Source organism: Stegodyphus dumicola, chromosome 4, assembly GCF_044657685.1.
Source record: "Stegodyphus dumicola isolate Sdum_Otavi_A_Nest chromosome 4, ASM4465768v1".
In the NCBI taxonomy this organism is placed as follows: Eukaryota; Metazoa; Arthropoda; class Arachnida; order Araneae; family Eresidae; genus Stegodyphus; species Stegodyphus dumicola.
Window position 1 is genome coordinate 93,337,761 of NC_140771.1, and position 19,431 is coordinate 93,357,191.

Consider the following 19,431-nt stretch of genomic DNA (forward strand, 5'->3'; position numbering starts at 1 on the left):
GTTGCATTAATTTTGACTCATTTTCAATTTTTAAATTCTTAAGTTTCCTTCTTACTTTTTCAGCAAAAATTTATTAGTTCATTTAAAAATATAAAATATAAAAGTAAAAATATACCTCTTTCCTTCTTGCACTCCCAAATCATTATGCGAAAATGCATTTACAACTTTTAAAACATGAAAAACGCGTATGTGCGATGTTATCATCATTCGATGATTTGTAGGTGCTTTATTTGTTACCACGATATTTTCGACGGCGGTGTTTTTAAACTGCGAAGTTTTTGAAACGCTCTACTTCAAATTTAAAGATAGACAGAAACTATAGTAATTAGGCTTACTATTGTTTATTGGAGATAAAACAAGGTGACTAATTGCTGTTGGCGCAAGCTATCAGACACACTCAATATATAGTGCTGCCGAACTAGTTTTGAATTAATCTTTGGTTTTTATGTCTCCAGAAATGATTCAGATTTGCTAAAATTTCAGCTATCACCAAATTTAGTTACGACCTACAGCTTCAGAACCCTCGACATCGACGACATCGAGAGTAGAAAATAATGTTTAAACAACGAAGTGAATTTTCTTTATTTATTAAAAAATAAAATTTATCCTCAAATGTTAATTACTTTAATTGCCTATCCAACTATTCTGTGAATATTATGAAGATAAGAAGAGAAATTAAAAATTAATGTAGCGAAGCCTTCTTCACAGGTATACCAAATGATATTACTTGAAAGAATTAAAAAAACTAAAAACCATTGTTGAACTGCCTATTATTATTTATTAACTTGAGTATACTTTTTTAAACCTGAGTATTCTTTATAAAATTAAAGAATAGTTTATTTGAGAGTAGACTAAAACCAGCAAAAAGCTCTAAATGATTCGGGTAAATGAAGAATCTGAAATAATTTATGGAAATACCGTAGATGGTAATAAATCTTGTGAAAGTTGAACTGAAAATAAGACTTTTTACTCACAATGAACATGACTAAAATAATACATTCATTAAGTAAATATTTAGATTCTTTCTCAGAAGATATTCCGCTGTGACTAAGTTTCCACACCTACGGAAGCAATTCACATACCACTTTGAAAACTAATAAAATTAGAAGCATGATGGAAGTCGAAACGGTATATTTTATTTAATCCCGTTCTTTCCTGAATATGCGGAAAAGCAAATAAAAGTTACTAAAGTATTATGCTGCAATCATTAGCTTGAACAAAATTAAGTAACTTATCTCTCTAAATAACTAAATAATTTTAACTTCTCAACCTGGGCAGGTCATTAGTGGGAGTGTATTTCACTGGCTGCATTTTACATCCTGTTTTTGTAACATAAAAAGTAAATCTTCAATTTGTATTCTTCAGAACTAATTAGAAGAAAAATTTGTTTTATATAAATTGTCTCCGTTAAATGTGTAATTTGAGTAATCACATCTAACGAGATCTAAATATTGACTGCTGGCCACCCAAATTGCAACACCAAGGAAGACAAGAGATATCACAATAAAATTTATTTAGTAGATAACGTGTTGACCAAGTATCAAAGGATTAAATTTATAGACTTCTGTGAAGTGTGGTTCCTTCCAAAATCAGCAGCCAGAGTAGCCGCCATTGTTAGAGGTCACCGCTGCCACACGCCTCGACATTGATTCAAAGAGACTTTGGATGTGTTCTTGGGATACAGCAGACCAAAACAGCTTCCACACGTTACCAAAATTGATCTGGTATAGAGGTCACCGCTGTCACACGCCTCGACATTGATTCAAAGAGACTTTGGATGTGTTCTTGGGATACAGCAGACCAAACAGCTTCCACACGTTGCCAAAATTGATCTGGTATGGCAGCTTGGGATGTAATCTGGGTCAATCGTTCAGCAACCATGGACCACAGGTTTTGTATCGGCGAAAGATCCGGAGAGCGAGCCAGCCAGGGAAGCAATTCAATCTGGCGATTGACGAAGAACCCTTGGACAATGCGTGCCACATATGGTCGCGCATTATCCTGTTGAAATAAGGCTGTGGGCAAGCCCTGAAGGTAAGGAAGGACAACTGGCTCCAACACCTCGGAGATGTAGCTCTGGCTGTTTAAAGTACCGGCAATGCGTATTAGAGGAGTGCGAGAATGATACCCAATACCGCCCCATACCATAATACCCAGTGCGGTAGACGAAGCAATGGACGATTTGCGGACAGACCACTCTGTTGTAAACGGCGTCGAATGGTACGCGCAGACACTGGATGATGCGTTACAGACTGAATGTGCTGTGCTATGGTTCGTGATGTAACTGAGCGATCCGTCACTGCCATGCGCACAATGTTCCTGTCACCACGTGAAGCGGTGCACTGAGGTGGATGCGATCGAACACGTCGGTCCGTCGTACCCTCCTGCATCCAACGGTCACATATCCGCTTTACAGTTGTTTGGTTTTGTCCAACACGACTACCGATTTCCCTGAAAGATAATCCACACTCTCGGTAGGCCACTATTTTTTCCTCTGTCAAACTTGGATACTTGATCAAACGATGATAGCTGTTTACAACGAAGCATAATTGATTATTTTTTGAAAAAAATCACAGGAAAAACACAATTGCAGAACTTGAAATCGTCGAAAACTCCAAACCTTAAATAGCGCTTTGAAGCGTCGCCACAGATGCGCGTGATATGCGTCGGCACTGAAATTCTAATCATTTGAATATCTCACCTCCGCTAATGTATGTTGTAAATTTCATGTTATTTGCATGCTTCCTTCAGGATGTTGCATTTACGGTGGCCAGCAGTGTATTAGTCCAAAGGAAAGTTTTTCTAGTTTGCCATTATTAAAATTGTGATTGTTATTCAATTTACTTAGTGATGTATGTTACTGAATTTTATTTAGGTATATAACTATAATAAAAAAACACATATACAGTACATGTTTTGCAACTAATTATAATGATAAAATTTAAATTTACACAAATACATCCAAATGCATTTAAGGGTTAATAGAATTTGGGTTTATATACAAGTAATTACTGTTATTCTTTTTTGCATGGATGTGTTATGTCCAACATAAAACATGCTATCATAATTAACAAAATAACAGTTTAGATAAGAATGTAGATTGAAGAACACTTTAAAAAGATTTTATTGTAAAAATGCAGTAAATCTATGCTTTTAGAAATTTTAATTTTTATAACATGTTTAATTATCATCTAATGAAAAATATGAATTTAAGGAATTTATAAAAGATTATTTATAAGGAGTTGAACATTTAGAATTATAATAACACTTCTAGAAACTGTGTTTAGTTATCGGAGCATCCTGAACAATCTAACACCTGCATGCTGCTTACACTAATGCTGAATTCCCCCCTCCCAGCATTTAACTTTTTGCCCTTTTTTTTTCATTTTTAGCAGGGGATTAACATTGAGCATGGTAATCCACTTCAGCCTTTATGGAAGGATTTAGTTAGCCAAACACTACTTTTTTTATGAGTTTAGGTTCTGTCCCTCCTTTTATTTTATGCTGAAAGCTGGTATAGAATGCATAACCTGTCTTCGCTTTTTGGCGGAGTTTGCGTTTTTTAAAGGGGAGGGATTGATATAGAATGTGCGGATCACACGGCCTTGTCTTTGGCCGAGTCTGTTAGCATTTTCTCAGCCTTGTTCTATCCTAATTAGGTTATATCCTTATTTGGTTTGGCTACTAAATGTTGCAAAGAGTCTTGCACGAAGATAGTCTCTCTAAGACAGTCTTCGCTTGCCTCGCCGTAATAAAAGAAAAACAACAACAACAAAAAGAAAAAAAAACTAAGCCCATTTTGATTTTGAACTACTTCATATTTCATGTTTTGACCATTAGTGAAACACAAATTTATTGTAAACGAAATTCATGGGTAGAAGTATTTATTGATTATGTCAGATTTATTCATTTTGTGAACTTCCTTTTTAAATGAGATTATGTAATTCATTCAGCATTTTAAATTGAGTTTTATACTTTATTCTTAAAGTTTGATTGGTGGAATTTATACATGATTATATCTAACATAATACAACTTGTCTTTTGAGAAAAACACAAGATGTTAAGATTATTCACAGTTTCGTATTTATACTAAAAGAACTGCAGCTAAAAATTAAGAATCGTGACTTTTCGTGCAATACTGCAAATGTAAAGTAACGCAATGAAGATCACAATCACTAACTAAAAGTTATTATTACATTTTCATTTTAGAAATGGAAAAATATCTTTTGCTTTTAACTTACGAGGTTCAAAAGCATATTTAGCATTCTTTTGCTTAACATGAAAGAAAGCTACTAAATTAGTGTGCTTTCCACGTCATAATCAAAACACAAAGCATCGTTATGAGAAAATTTGCACAAACTATGAAACAAGAGAAATGAAGGATTCTTCGCTAAACTAAAGAAAGCTGTACTAGCAAATATTTCCGGGTATAATCTGATACCCGAAGAAGGGAAAAAGAAAATCCCATTATCTCCCATAAAGCCCCTCTAGTCATACCCAATTACCAATAGATCCGATGTATCTCTTCTGGACATAAAAATCAGGCCATTTTTTTCGTTCATCTGTGCAGGGTGGGAAGATCCATTAGCCTGGCATTTGCACCGAATTCCACATTTTTTTATTCTTTTCCATATTTTATGATGGTTGAGCCACTGATGGCAATTAAGACCAAAGATTGGACCCGAATCAATCCAATTACGTAATCAGTAGTCTCTACCACGCTGGATGCGAACGGATTGAAGTGATAGAAGCATTGTAATCTAATATACCACTCTCTCAGAAAATGGATTTAGGGCCATGATTTCGAGACTTTTCCCTTCTTTTAAGATAGCTCTCCTGCAGCAGCCGCACGAATATGACACGTGGTCATTAATCATGTCTGGAACGGATGCGGAAATATTGATATTAATTTTAAGGTAATGCAGAAGGCTGGTAAACAAATTAGCACATTCAGGGATGTTAGCGTGGTGTGGCAAAGCTTTCACTATACATGCATCTAAGAAGAATTAGCTCCTTTGCATATCTATTCAAGCAAACACTGGGACATGACAGACATGTTTGATGTCATTTCAACCCGTAAATGAGAGAATTTATTTCCTTAACGCTGAGAATAATTTTATACTGAATGGGACTTCTATGATTCTATGATTATTTAATACCTGAACAATAGTTTTAAGGAGGAAAAGGAGTTGTGGGGAAGTACTTAAAATTTACGATATAAAGTAACATTCTTGGTAGAATTTTATATTCTAAATAGAAAATTCATAAGTGATTAAGAACAGCTGAAACGTTACACCATTATCAAGCAATATTGAATAGATAATTTATTTGCATAATAAGTATCGATAAATTGTTGTTTTTAAATTTTTGGAAGATCAGACTCTTAAACTATTTGTAAAATTAAGAACTTTTCAGAAAATTTAATACTGTCAACAACTATTGTATTCTTAATTCTTAATGTCAACAAAATTTTATTGCGATAGACAGGCAGTGTAAATACATATTTACAGTGCATAAAATATTTAGCTTAAAATCATCACGATATTGCTTTCATCCCGAAAGAAAGGAAAAATAATTCAGTGGCACCGGAAAATCAGTGAATTTTGAAATCAACATGGCGTTTTTCATATGTCTTTCAAATTATAGTAAAGTATTAATTTTCCAATAAACAATTAACAGACAACTATAATCAAATATCGCTAAATTAGTTGAATAATTGTCTCAATTACTCTTTTGTTTGAAGCAAATACAGCTGAAATATTTGAACACATTTTTGTTTCACGGTACCAAATTAATAGCATTTTATTTCTCATTCACAACTAAATTGTCAATAAAACATCTATCAGATGACCAGCAGCTTAACTATTATTATTACATATTCTTTTTTTCAAATCGATGACCACTTGCAACTTAATGCATTTGTCGGAAATGTTTAAACCTATCATTTATTTAAACATCTCCTTATTTAGAACATTGGTCACTGCGATACACAGGGCGACTAATATTACATTCGTGAGAAGACAGCCAAGGCAAACACTAAAAAACAAAGCCTTAACGTGGTATTTCAGCCAGAACTTTGGAGTACGGACTAAAAGTCAGCCCTCGCTAACCATTTCAAAGTCTAGAATGAATATTTTTAAATATTAGTTGTAGTTATTTATCTTCCACAACTGTACTCGCATAAAGGCGAACAATAAAATCACAATTCGGATTTTAAAATACATTCAATAGGCGACCAGAAGAATTTGATTCCTCTAAATCAATTAAAATATAAATAACTCAAATCCATTTTTATAATGTTTTGATGTAGATATTCATGAATAACTATATTAAAATAAAATATTCTACATCACTTAAGCTTAATGAATGCATTATTGTATATTGGGAACGCAGTTTCAGTGCCCGATTTTTAAAATAAATATATAGAAAGTTTACTGATTTTAAGTCAAATATATTATGGTAACATTTATCTAATAGCTTTCAGTCTTGTGATCATATCGAAAAATTTAAAAAAAATATATCTATAAAAGCTGAAAATATTTTAATTTTTATAAAATTTCTATAAAAATTGTGCCAAAAAACAAAACAAAACCGAATTCTGAAGTTAGAGAATTCGGCATGTTTCCTTTTTACGTAAAAGTACAAAATAAAAATTGGAACATTATTTAAATACAATGTAAAGCGCAATTATATACCAGTAGCCTTGCTTGTGATGAAAATACAACTGTTTTCACTCCAAAGTGGCAGTCTGTAAGCTCAATTCCATCTCATCTCTTTTTTAAAGAAATTTCTAAACCTACTTCGAATTGAAGTAAATAATTTTTAAAAATCTTTTCAAAATAGATTACGTATTCGAATAGATCAAATGCAAAGAAACATTATACTATCCATCTACTAAACATCTAGTAATTAAAAGGAGAAAAACGCGGTATTGAAATAAACAGAGAGTTTGAACACTTAAAACTATCTTTCATTTTTAATTCAATCAAATTTATTTTTAATTCATTTAAATCAAATACAACGGAGATAGATCTGAGTTTTATAAATAAATGGATACAACGCTTCCAACTGAAAACAAGGTTTTACAAATTTTATAAACCTAAACTAATAACAAACTCTTAAATTTTTTAATTAAATAAAAGCTTAAATTTCTAAATTTAACTACTAAATTAAAGCTAGGAATATTTAGTTTGAGCCGCCAAACCGGGATTTAGCGACGCTGACTGCCGTGCCGAAGGAACTGGGCTCGAATTCCGGTGAAGGCATGGATGTTTGTAAATGTATAGTGTTTGTGCGGCAGGGGAGCACTCTAAATGTGCCAAAAGCCTAACGTTCTTTCGAGGGGTTGTGGTAGGGGAAGAAAGGGCGGAAGACCCTCGGACCCATCCCTGGGGTGATTTCCTTCAGAATCGGCGGGGGGCGGAACCGAGCACAGTCGTCTGTCACCTGTGTGGTGCTCAGGGCTGTTGTGTGGTTGCTCAAGACAGGCGCAATCTTGCACTCTTTGCCACGATGAATTTCCTGGGCTTGTTCTGATGTTACTATCAGACAACTGAGTCACAACATTAACATATTTAATTTGAAGTCCACATTAAGAATGAACACTAAATAAATTTAATAATGGAGCTGAGTTCAAATACTGGAACCCACTTCATAAAAATTTCATTCTTTCTTCTTTTCAAACTGAAACTTCCGAAAGCATAAGTTAACATCGATATTTAAAAACACCGATAATCATACAATCACTATCTCTTTACCTTTTTCCAACAGAAAAAAAAAAAACGGATTACTGCTGGTGGTTCTAGAGAAACTTCCCACTGTGTGTAGTATACACAAACAATGTACAGCTCCTAAATTTTCTTTCCTTAGAATATCAGAAATACTCGCACTCGCAATGTTCTATATCTAACCATTACTAGAGACTTCAGAGTGTTTAAATGCGTTTAGAGATACCAGCAAAGGATAATATGTGCGTTAATAAGTATTAATTAAAAAAGACAATTAATCTGGAATATACCAGGAAAATCTTGTTTAACGCAATGAGGGTAAACGTAACGTACGTTGATAACGTAAGTTGTTTAATTTAGGTGGGTATTGTAAATCAAGAAATATATCGACATGAAACTCAGATGAAAAACTTCTATTGTGAATTCAAAAGGAATTGTCACCAACTTATTTTGGTATATCTTAAATTTCTAAATGGGAAAAAAATATCTGAAAGGTTTCAGATTTTAAATTACGTCCGAAGGGGCGTTTTTTTAACGTTTTGTGTGTTGCCCTTATTCATTAAATATCAGCCCACCAGCGGCCGAGCGGTAACGTCGCTGAACACTGGTAGTTCGGTCCGAGGTTCGGATCTCGCGAACGGGCTGGCTGCATGGGTGTTTTCGTGGTTTTCCCCATGTGTAACGTGTATACGAGCCAGTTTCCCTTAAAAAGTCCTCCACGAAGGCATCCCTCCCTTAAGGCAGATAGCCCTCGAGTGCTTTGCCGTAATCTAATATACCAATACCAATACCATTAAATATCATGTTCTTTGCACTTAAATCATAAAATTCAGTTTAACAGCAATATCGCAAAATAATTTTAAAATGAGCATATCTTTAGAATTTCCGATGCTCACTTCCGCGCGCTGGACGTAAACTTTTTTTTTTCCTTCCGCAGAGTGTTGCCATTGCTCGCTTTTAAATCGTTGAGTTTGTTAATCAAAAATTCGTTAATGTTTTACAAAATATGAAATCGATAATAAAACAAATTCCAAATTTCAAATTTGGGCTTTCAGATGCCCATATTCGCAGTAGGATTACGTCATTCAAAATTGGATGGCTCTAGGTACTGTTGTTTTATCACAATGCCAGAAACATACATACATTTATGCAGATTCTTCATTATTTAAATTCTTCAACTATAATGCAGGATTCTAACATTTGATGGCAACTATTTGAACAGTGATACGACTTTATAGTGATTCGACGAAAAATCGCAAAACGAATACAATAGCCCTGCAGGGAGAAAGCCTCTTTGGACTAAAAAATGCCAATTATGTTTTGTAGCAATACTTCAAATACCCAAATACCCAAATATGCTGTGATTGAACTGCTTATGTTTTAGGTGATCGGTTTCTTCACTATATTCACTATGTTTTATATGATCGCTAACCAAACTCAATTAGTCAATTGCAGTACAGAAATATTTATTGGCTACGAGTATATTTGATATTGAAAAGCTATCGATCTTCTCTAAAACTTGATTTCGTTCTCTTCCATTATATCGCTTAAATAATTCAAACAATAAGAAGTGAAACTTTTTTTTGTACAATTATGCTTTTGTTTTTCGACACTCTTAAACACGTGCCATTAAAAATTACTTTACAATCCGCTAAAATATTTTACTCAGCAAATGAAATTTAGATTTTAAATGCAATTCAGCGAATGTAGGAGAGTGAAATCATTACCGCAATTTAATTAATTAATACAGCCGTGTTTCGTGGAATCAAGAAAACAAAAAGAGGTAATGAATTTTCAATCAATTTTCCTTGAACTAAGGAAAAAAATAATACCTTTAGTAATTTGCTTTGGTATAAAAGCTTATTCAACAAGCCTTTAGACAATAAGTATGCAACTGCATTGAATTAAGGTAATTTTCTGCTCGTTTTGTTATGATTTCATTTAACAAATGATAACATCAATTTCTTAGATTTCGTTGAAAAATGTTCATTAGTGATTGAATGTTCCATAAATAGTTTATTTATTTTTTAGGATTTAGACTCATAAGATTAAAACGCCTTTTATACGGCTCCTTCCTATAGGATTACTTAAAAGATTTTAAAATGGAAATTAACAAAATAAGCTCTTTAATAAAGGAAAAAATCAAGAAAATACCAGTAAATTACGCTTATACAACATCCATACAATTTTTAACGACTAAAGTAAACTCTCTTAATAAATTCGCAAATTTTCATGAAGAATTTGTGTTTTAAAGAACAGTATGAATTACAATATTTGATGTGAAATTTGGTGTAAGTAATCACAAATCTCAGCTCCCCAAACTGCAATTTTTTTCTTTATTGTTCCTCAAATTATCAAAAATACAAATTTTTCAGAATTCAGAGATATCCAGTTATTCAATTAAAAAGTCTTATTCACCATTAATTACTACGAAATTTTCTCTTTACGGTTATTGAATTCTTCTGAATTCTTCTTTCTTACACTGAATTCTTCTTTCTTTCTTTTGGTAAGATAATTTGTGATTAAAAGCTCAATAATAATTTGCATAATGTTACAAAAATATGTAAAGCCATTAACAGAAATGACAATTTGACATTTAGCTAATTAATTAACCAATGACAATACTGGTTAATTCAATCGCTAAAATAATTAAGATGTATGCTTTGTTCTATAGAATAAATGAAAAAGCAAATATTTAGTTTAAATTTACGTTATAAAGATTTAATGAATGACCAAGATGCTCTGGAAAAGTGTTATGGCGTCATACCTTTTGTTTATTTAATTATTCTGTCTTTCCAAACAGTTTGGATCTCGTCAATTAGGCAGTCGTTTGGGGATGTACAACTTATCGTGAATTTCGCCATCAAAAAAGATGCCAGATGCATCACAGAAAACAGAAGAACAATGACTCACAAAAAAGGCAAAAAACATTCATCTACAAAACAGCAACAAGAGGCCTCACAGAGACCGTGACTTATTGACCATTTGAACTCGACCACATGGGCATGATAAGTCCCCGTTAATCGTTTTACCAATATGAATAGCTTTTCTTTCAAATAATTATGGCTATTGCAATTCCATTTTAATTTTGATTACAATTAAGAAAAATAATACGTATATTCAGTGTGTGGTGATTAATTTCATCATACGCTTCCACCATATTACTGTCATCAGATCAATACTTTAAAGACGCCGTGGGTAAATCATTCAAAACGAAAAACGCATGCCTGGGATTTGAAAGTCAATACACCTTTCTAAGAGATTGCAGAAGCTAAATAAATATTCCTTCCAATACATTACATTCTACCAGTGTATTATCCATTTATTAAAGTACATGATCTTTTGGAATGGTTATAAAAGTTTTAATATTAATCACACACAATACCACTATCTAAGCAGTATTTATATATCAGCAGACTGGAAACTTAACGCACTTTTCTGAGTGGTTAATGGAACGAAATCATTTTTACACATTATAGTAGTACAAATCGCTCTTACGTTCAATGAAGTGAAAAATAAGAAATTTGTTTTCAAAAAATATTCTTTGAGGTAAACAGAACTTCTTCGGCTATGCAAGTAATATTGTATTAACTTAAAAATTAATGATTATAATTGCATTAAATGATTATAATTGTGTTAAATTAATGATTATAATTGTATTAACTTAAAAATTAATGATTATAATACGGCTTTGAGATTTGTTTTAGAAGTGAAAGAATGATGTCTATGCAAATTTAAAATGGCAGAATTTATAGGAAATAGATTTGTGTGCACATAAATTTATTACTATACATTAGACAATTCTGTGTTCCATAATGTAAGGTTAGGTTAGGTTAGGTTATTTAATTACGACAAAGCCTCGAGAGATATCTGCCTAAGGGGAGGGATGCCTTCGTGGAGGACTTTCTAAGGGAAACTGGCTCGTATACACGTTAGACATGGGGAAAACCACGAAAACACCTATGCAGCCAGCCCGTTCGCGAGATTCGAACCTCGGACCGAACTACCAGTGTTCAGCGACTTTACCGCTTGGCCGCTGATGGGCCTCCATAACGTAAGGAATTTAATTTAATTGAAATTACTGTAAAGAGTTTTCACAAATATAACAGCTTATTCTTTGCAGCAAAGATTATTGTTTGTAGCAAACGATTATGATTTCTTATATTTCTGAAAGCTTACACAACAAATAAAAATTATATTTATATCGCGAAAGGGAGAGCAAATAGCTCGAAAATATTCGAGTGAAAAAAATAAGTTTCGATTCTTATATCTCCTAGAAATTCTCTCATACGCAGAATACATCTAATAAGCGTTAAGTACAAAATTGTAATTTCTGAAGTTCATTAAAAATGCAGCGTAAAAAGGATCAGTTTTTTCTATTTAAATATACTGAAATCAAATAACATACTTGTAATAATAATATAAAAACATCTAATGCACCATGAGTTCTGAGCATTATGTCTGCAAATGTAACTAAATGGATAAAGCAGTGTTTCTGGCATTGTAAATATTGAATGCGAAGTTAATATACAACTCTTTGACTATTAAGTTTTATTGAATCGAATGAGCAGAATTCAGTTTAAGTGAATGAATTATATTTAATTTTTGTATACCTTGATATGTTTTTCTTTAGCTATTAACTGGATATCTATTTCTGTATTCAAACTTATATTTTTATTTGAAATAATTTATCTTTCTGAAACAAATACAAGACATCTCTACATCATAAATTATTACTATATTTTATTTTTGCATAATGGTGGTATTACATTACACAAAAACAAAATAATTAATGCATAATTTTATGACTTAGTTTTTCGTGGTGTAATTAGAAAGCACGTCCGCTGGCAACCTTAATGCCAGGAGATCGAATCCCAGCGAGGCAACCCCACATTTTCCACGCCTCCTGCTCCGGAATAGCATTACTCTATAAGGCAGTTGCATCTTCCAAGTTTTAAACGTTATTTGAGGCAACCTTGTGACGCCTTACATTTGTTTAAATAAATTTCAATAAATTTATTAAAAAAATTATTAAAATAAATTTAAGATTACAAATCTCCGATGTACAGTTTTTAAGTGCAATGTATTTGAAATATTTTAATGAAACACCTTTTTAGCCTTTCGTTTTATATAATTGATGTGAAATCTTATCTCGAGAATGATACGGTTTATAATACGACATTATTTAACAACTTACTTCTGTAGTAAACTGGTAATCAATCGATTTATGCTAATATTAATATGGTGAATTTTCTAGAAAATCATATGATTTGGTAGAACATATTGCAGATATATATACTTAGTGTATTTAAAATACGAATAACTCATGAACGGTTTAGTAAAAGACACCATATTTTATTATAACATTGCAACGAGCGAAAACGTGATTAGTTATTTTACTTTTCGGTTAATCTGAAAAATTAACTATTTTGCTGGTGATTATGGTGGTTAATAAAGTACAAGAACTCATCACGACCACGTTAGATAGATAGCTTTGTCTGGTACAGGTGGTGCAGTTGTTGAACGACTAGAAGTAGATTACTGTCTAGAAAGGACAATGATGTCGAAGAGATGCCATTCTTCATTCTCCCACTGTAGCGAAGATTCCTTAGAAATATCACTGCTCAAAATTATTCAGATTAATAGCCTGGATTAATGCACGGATTTCATATTCGCCGGATTTTATCGTTTTTCATGGTATCTTGTTGAAGGCTACCAGAATAACAATTCTTACAATAACCATTCTACCAGAAATAACATTGAAACGATTACATACCTCAAAAGTTCCGTCGAAGATAAATTAATGTCAAGCAATTAATTATAAAGCGATTTGCTGACTAGCACTTTGAGGAGCTTTAAGGCCAGATGCATTGATGTTGTTATCGCTACTGATTAGTCCTTCGAGTATCTTATAACATAATTAACAGTTGTATTGTCATTAGGTTTTTCGACGCAGGAGACGAAAAAAATGACATGCCCTCCCCGGGATTCGAACTCCCGACCTTCCGACAACGTGATGGATATGTTTCCAGCTACACCACGGAGGAACGCCGAAAGGAGAAGGAAAATACCTTATAACATTTTACGCGTTGCCTGATACAACCAAGCCCTTTCAATAACATTACGTTTTTAAATGACTTGCATATGCATTTTTGAGTATATTAGGTAAAAGCTGGTATATAGAATGAAATGCTTAACCAATAAAAAAAATAATGAAAGATTTCTTGAAATTATAAAGATATGAAATCCTAAACTTAAGTGCATACTTATAAAAAATACCCTATAACTCGGAGTTTTAAAGAAAGTCGGAAATTCTAACTTTAAGATACGCATCTTCTCGAATTTTATAAAAGCAAGTGAAATAAAATTCAGTTCTAAATTAAAATATGAATTCTAACATTTTTTTTCTCTCAGTAAAACGTCACTTCTCTTGCATTAAATGAAACAGTGAAGTATTTCTTTTATAACCAGAAAATAAGTTTTCCAAGTAAATTAAAAACTAAGTGTATACTTACTGCGGCACATCTCACAGCGCTCCAGTGTGTCTCTTAGTAGCTTCGTTTCTCGAGTCTGAAAATAAAATGTATAAAAAATGAAAGAAACATAAAACAAAAGTTAATTTGTTTCGGCCCGTGTTTAGATACGGGCAGTTTGATTGCGTTCTTTCGCTGGAAAAACACTCAGGAAAACTTCTATGTTTGTTCAAGACCTCGTTATAAAGAGAATTATTTTCAACATTTCACCTCAGAAGCTAAACTCACGTGAAAACTATCAACACATTTGTGATAAGCTAGTATCTTGTTATTTATTCCCTTTGAAAAAATATAATTTTTGAGATACTTATCCTGACATGTTTATAATTGATAACTAAATATATTTAAAAGGACTTTTTTTAACATAATACATTTTACGCACGCGCGTATTAATAATGAAAAAACTGAAGTAATTCAAATTACTCCATTAATTCCTAAACCATTATTGCAACTTTAAAAGCCACGTTTCTTTAAACACAACTTTTCATAATCAAATTCAGGGATTTGTTAATTAAGTTAAAATAATTAGAGTGTTTTAAATGACGGAAATATTCATGTCTTGGCAATCCCAAATTTAAAACAAAATTAACATCGGGTAAAAAACGAAATCTAACTTTTAATGTAGTCTGTCGATTCATATACTTATATTTGGGAAAGTGAAAAAATGAAATTATAAAACGTTTGACTCCCGTCCTACAAAAATTGACCGGGATATTCAGTTTCAAAATTTGCAATTTTTGATTGCAAGGGGATAAGTTAAAATGAAGTTCAGCAAAAATGTATTTTGTTTAATAGGACGTACATGGAAATCAAATTGAGTATATATCCGATTTTTTTTTTAAGAAAAAGTAAACGAAGAAATCCTGGAAAGTTAAAGAACTAAAGAAATTTTACATTATTCTTAAGCAAAACGGTTCTTAGCAAAACTTGTTCACGTACTTACATGAAGATAAAAGTTGTTCCCAAACTTACTAATTCTTCCTTGAATTCGATTTGAATTCCTCTACTATAAAAGCCGTGGAGGGTGAGCTTTAACACGAGTTTTCCCTTTAAAATTGGAGAAACTTGAACACCAAACCCAGAAGCATAAATTACCCGATTTGGACGCAAAAGCCCTTATTCGCGCCCCCCCCCCCCCATTCAAGCGATACGAGGCTCCCATACGCAATGATAAATTATTGGTGCGTAATAGGGGATAGAATGGAATCTGTATTCAAATAACGATGCCCGACGAACACCCATGGAATTTACTCATAGCAGTTATTGTGGATGTGCTATGATTTTGAATCTGTCCTTTTATCTGTCTTCATTGTGAAAGAGCGCGGAGACCGCCAGCTGCTCTTCGTATCGATTTTAGAGTCCCAGTGTCGGAATTTTGTATCGTCATCGAATGAAATGATCGTGAGCAAGCTTTGACGCTCTTGCTGTGATACCATAGGAAAATGGTATTTATTCTTTTTTTGCTGGATATGTTTGCGAATTCAGTTTCTGGATAAGTAGACGGCGTTTGCATTTGTTGTGTTCACGAATATGAGCCTTTAACTTGTTTAATCTGGATTTATAGTAAAATTCGTTGCATTCTACTTTTTGTCGTTGGATCAAAAGCTATACAATTTCCATATTTAGGAGAATAAAACTGATGTAATTTAATTATAACTGATAATTTAGTTCCGAGTTTTGCATTTTGTTATTTTTCCTCAAATACATATGGATAGGAGCAGATGCAACAAACTTTCTCAAAATATTTCAGTAACAGAGATTAATAAGGTACATATTGGCAATTCAGAGCAGAGATTTCAATTTTTTTCTTACATCGAACCCTTTTGAAATAATAGTGTTTTATTTTAATCGATTTGCTTACACTTTTTCCATAATATATAAAAAACAACATAATTCTAATACAAATAATTACGCATGCATAACTTAAATATATCAATTAAACCAGGACTTAGAAGAGAAGGTCTAGCTCATAGAGCTTTTCCCCCTGAAGCAGAAAGTGAGAAGTGATGACGTAGCCATGATGACACTGAGCGCGTCAATATAATTCACAGCTTGGAAGTTAGCGTTTTTGAACCAGCGTTTAAAATGAGCTGTGTGTGAAAGATAGCTATAATTTGGAAGAGGCAATGTTACTGCTTTATGCATTTTAGACTGAACCATTAAAAATTTAATAATGCTTACTCAATTTTAAAATAATAGATAAAATGTGCTACTCTTTTAACATAAAGTTCCGTGGTGTTTTTTTTAATTTTTATTTGCAGGTTTTTTTATTTAATGCACGTTTATTTCTAATCATTTCTTTATTTTGCATACTAACTGAGAGAATTTTTATACTGCTTCTAAGATAACTATAATAGCAGCTATTTAAATTTACTCAAAAACCAACTTTACATTGACATAGGTTTAAACATATATGACATATATGGCAACATTTCTGCTAGCCTACGTTTGATTTTTTTGCCTAATTGTAAGTTTTACATTGTTATAATTCTCTTCCGATTCAATATAATAGATATTTTTAAAATAATTTTGGAATTTATACTTATATCTATATTTCAATTAAATAAATGTATATAAGATTGTTACCTTAATTTTGACAAAATAGCTTTATTCAGAGTACCTAAAACAGTTATTTAATTTGTCAAAAGTGTGAGTAAAGGAAGCAGGTCTTTTTATGCCAATTACTTTGATGTTTTATACTATTATATTTTATCTGGAATGCTAATCTAGCACAAAATCTAATCAATAATTAGTTACAAAGGATACAATAAGAATAACTTTAACAAGTACTTAACAAAATTAGTTTGTTAAATACTTGTTATTTTTGTTGGTACTATTTTGGTACTATTCATAATACCGAAGATATTATCGATTAACTCATAGAAGTCAGATGCTTTCTGATTTCCTGTGGGGTAGAGTATACATTTTGCGGTACTTTTTGAAAATAATGTTTTCTCTGGAGCGACTTTTTGTCTCTCGTTTCCCTTGACCATTAAATAATATGGTTTTAGTTTGTGACACAATTTGATTTCTTCTCAATCTCTATTTAAAACCTCTTTAATAATATCAAAATTTAAAACAGTTACATCTTCTAGAACAAATCCTCTATCTAAAACGCGGTTTCTGAGTAATTTGAGGCAGAGCGCGAAATGAGACCTCTGATTAAAACAAACTGCACATTTTGAAAAGAACCAACTTTGTCCAGTTTAGAGTCATAGCAGAGTTTTCAATCTATATGCATTTCGTCGAAACTGAGAACGCATATTTTTTCTACAGAATACAAATATTCGCCTCTTTCCTTCTTTAGAGTAAGAACATTACTTTGAATTCTTGGACTACACTAAAATTTAGAAAACACTAAAAAATAAAATAAACACCATTTATTTAATTTGATAATACTAGGTAAAGATACTCCAATTTTTTTCTTAATTTTTTTTCTTTCCAAAAATCATAGCTTTAAGATGGCAGAGCTCTTATGACAATGCAACGTGAAATATTTTCACTAGTCCACCTGATTTTTTTCTTCTTTTTCAGTAATGCATAAATCTGCGTCTTTATAAAAATAGGCTTTAGACATTTTTCCAAATTCTCCGATTTGTGCTCCCCCCCCCCAAATTTCGCTATTTGAGATTTTAATTTCTGATACCAATTTCTGTCTAGATGTCGTCCACCTTCTTTGTCGCTGAACAAACATTCTAAAATTTTTCTTTTCTCTATTTTTCAATACTTTAATACAATTCTCTAAGGATATTATTTTGTTCTTCAAATTATCAATGCATTCTTGTTTATCCTTATACATTCAGGATGATCTACATTTTCATTTGTGAGTTTTCAATTTCATTTCATTTCATTTTCAAAATAATTAAAATTTGATTTATTATTGTCATCATCAATTTCGATTTATTATTGTCATCATAATTTACTTTCGGCACAGCATTCCATTTCAACAGTTTCTTTTTGTGGCTATCCAAACAAGCGATTTTTCATATCATCTTCATAAACACTGAATAGAAAATGTTCGCTGCAGATTTTTCCGCTCTTCACATTAATAGAATCTTCTCTTTGACATTTGTGTATCCATTCTTTCGTCAAAAGCAAACTCTCATTTGGATCCTTTGGTCCCATGAAATAAAATATCTCATCCTTCCATACTTCTGTAAGTGCTACGGCACGTTGCTGCAGCGCAAAAAGCCATATTACGTAAACGATACTTTACAATATAAGAATTTAAAATAAAAACTGGCTAAAATTACATATATATAAATTATTTTAAATATACACATTATTAGAAAACAGATATATATATTATTAAAATTAATTTGGTATATGTATCCCCTAGAAAATCGTCTCGCAGCTCAATGAAACTACTGTTTTAAACGCGGGAAATCAGGACAGGTGGCATCACAGTGACGTCAGATTATTGCCTGTTACGTCCCCCCATTAGACTCGCGTCGGCGAGGAGTCGAACAAAGAAATGAGCTAGCCCTTCTATTTATCCCTGAATTAAACTAAGAATATGAACAAATATTTTGAAAAAAAAAAAAAAAGGTTTATTAGACTTATGTTTTATTACTTTTTGCATTCTTATAATGTTTAATTTTATAAATATAACAACTTATCAGCTAGAAAATCCCAACGTCAAAGATTTTTGGGCATAATACGAAAGAAACAAACGTTTCTGCCCAAAAGTTCAGTTTTAATTAAAGTTATAGCTGCGCTTATTACTGATGCATTGCTTTCTGGAATATTTAGCATAAAATTGCTTAACTTAATACTTTGTATCTGTATCACTTTGTTCAGGAACGTTCAAGCTCTTTCTTGATTTTCGTAATAAGTTATTGGCTTATTTAAGCTTGCTTCTGTTGGGCAAGAAGAGGAAAAGTCAATACTGTTGGCCCGGAAACAACTTTTAAGATATTTCTCTCGGATTGAAAAACTTAATGTCCCCATGTGTTTTGAGTAAGACTTGGATTATTTGTTTGACAAATTTTTATGTCAATAAAAAATAACTATCAGTTTTATTAGCTCAAAGGGTTATTCATTTCGTTTTAATGTTTTGCGTCAATTCGCGATAAACGGCGAATCACATTTCAAATTGTTGCCATTAAGTATTATCGCCCTGCGTTATATTTAAAGAAATTAAATAATGAAGAATATGCATAAATGTATGC

The 19,431-nt window shown here is 32.1% G+C and overlaps 1 protein-coding gene across 1 annotated transcript in view; it reads right to left on the bottom strand.

Moving 5' to 3' along the window:
• Nucleotides 1-19,431, bottom strand: part of LOC118188342 (cartilage oligomeric matrix protein-like) — a 1,186,180-nt gene that overhangs the window by 342,117 nt on the left and 824,632 nt on the right. The window contains exon 6 of the mRNA XM_085815229.1: nt 14,243-14,297. Coding sequence (XP_085671355.1) covers nt 14,243-14,297 — 55 coding nt within the window. The remainder of the gene's footprint in view (nt 1-14,242; nt 14,298-19,431) is intronic.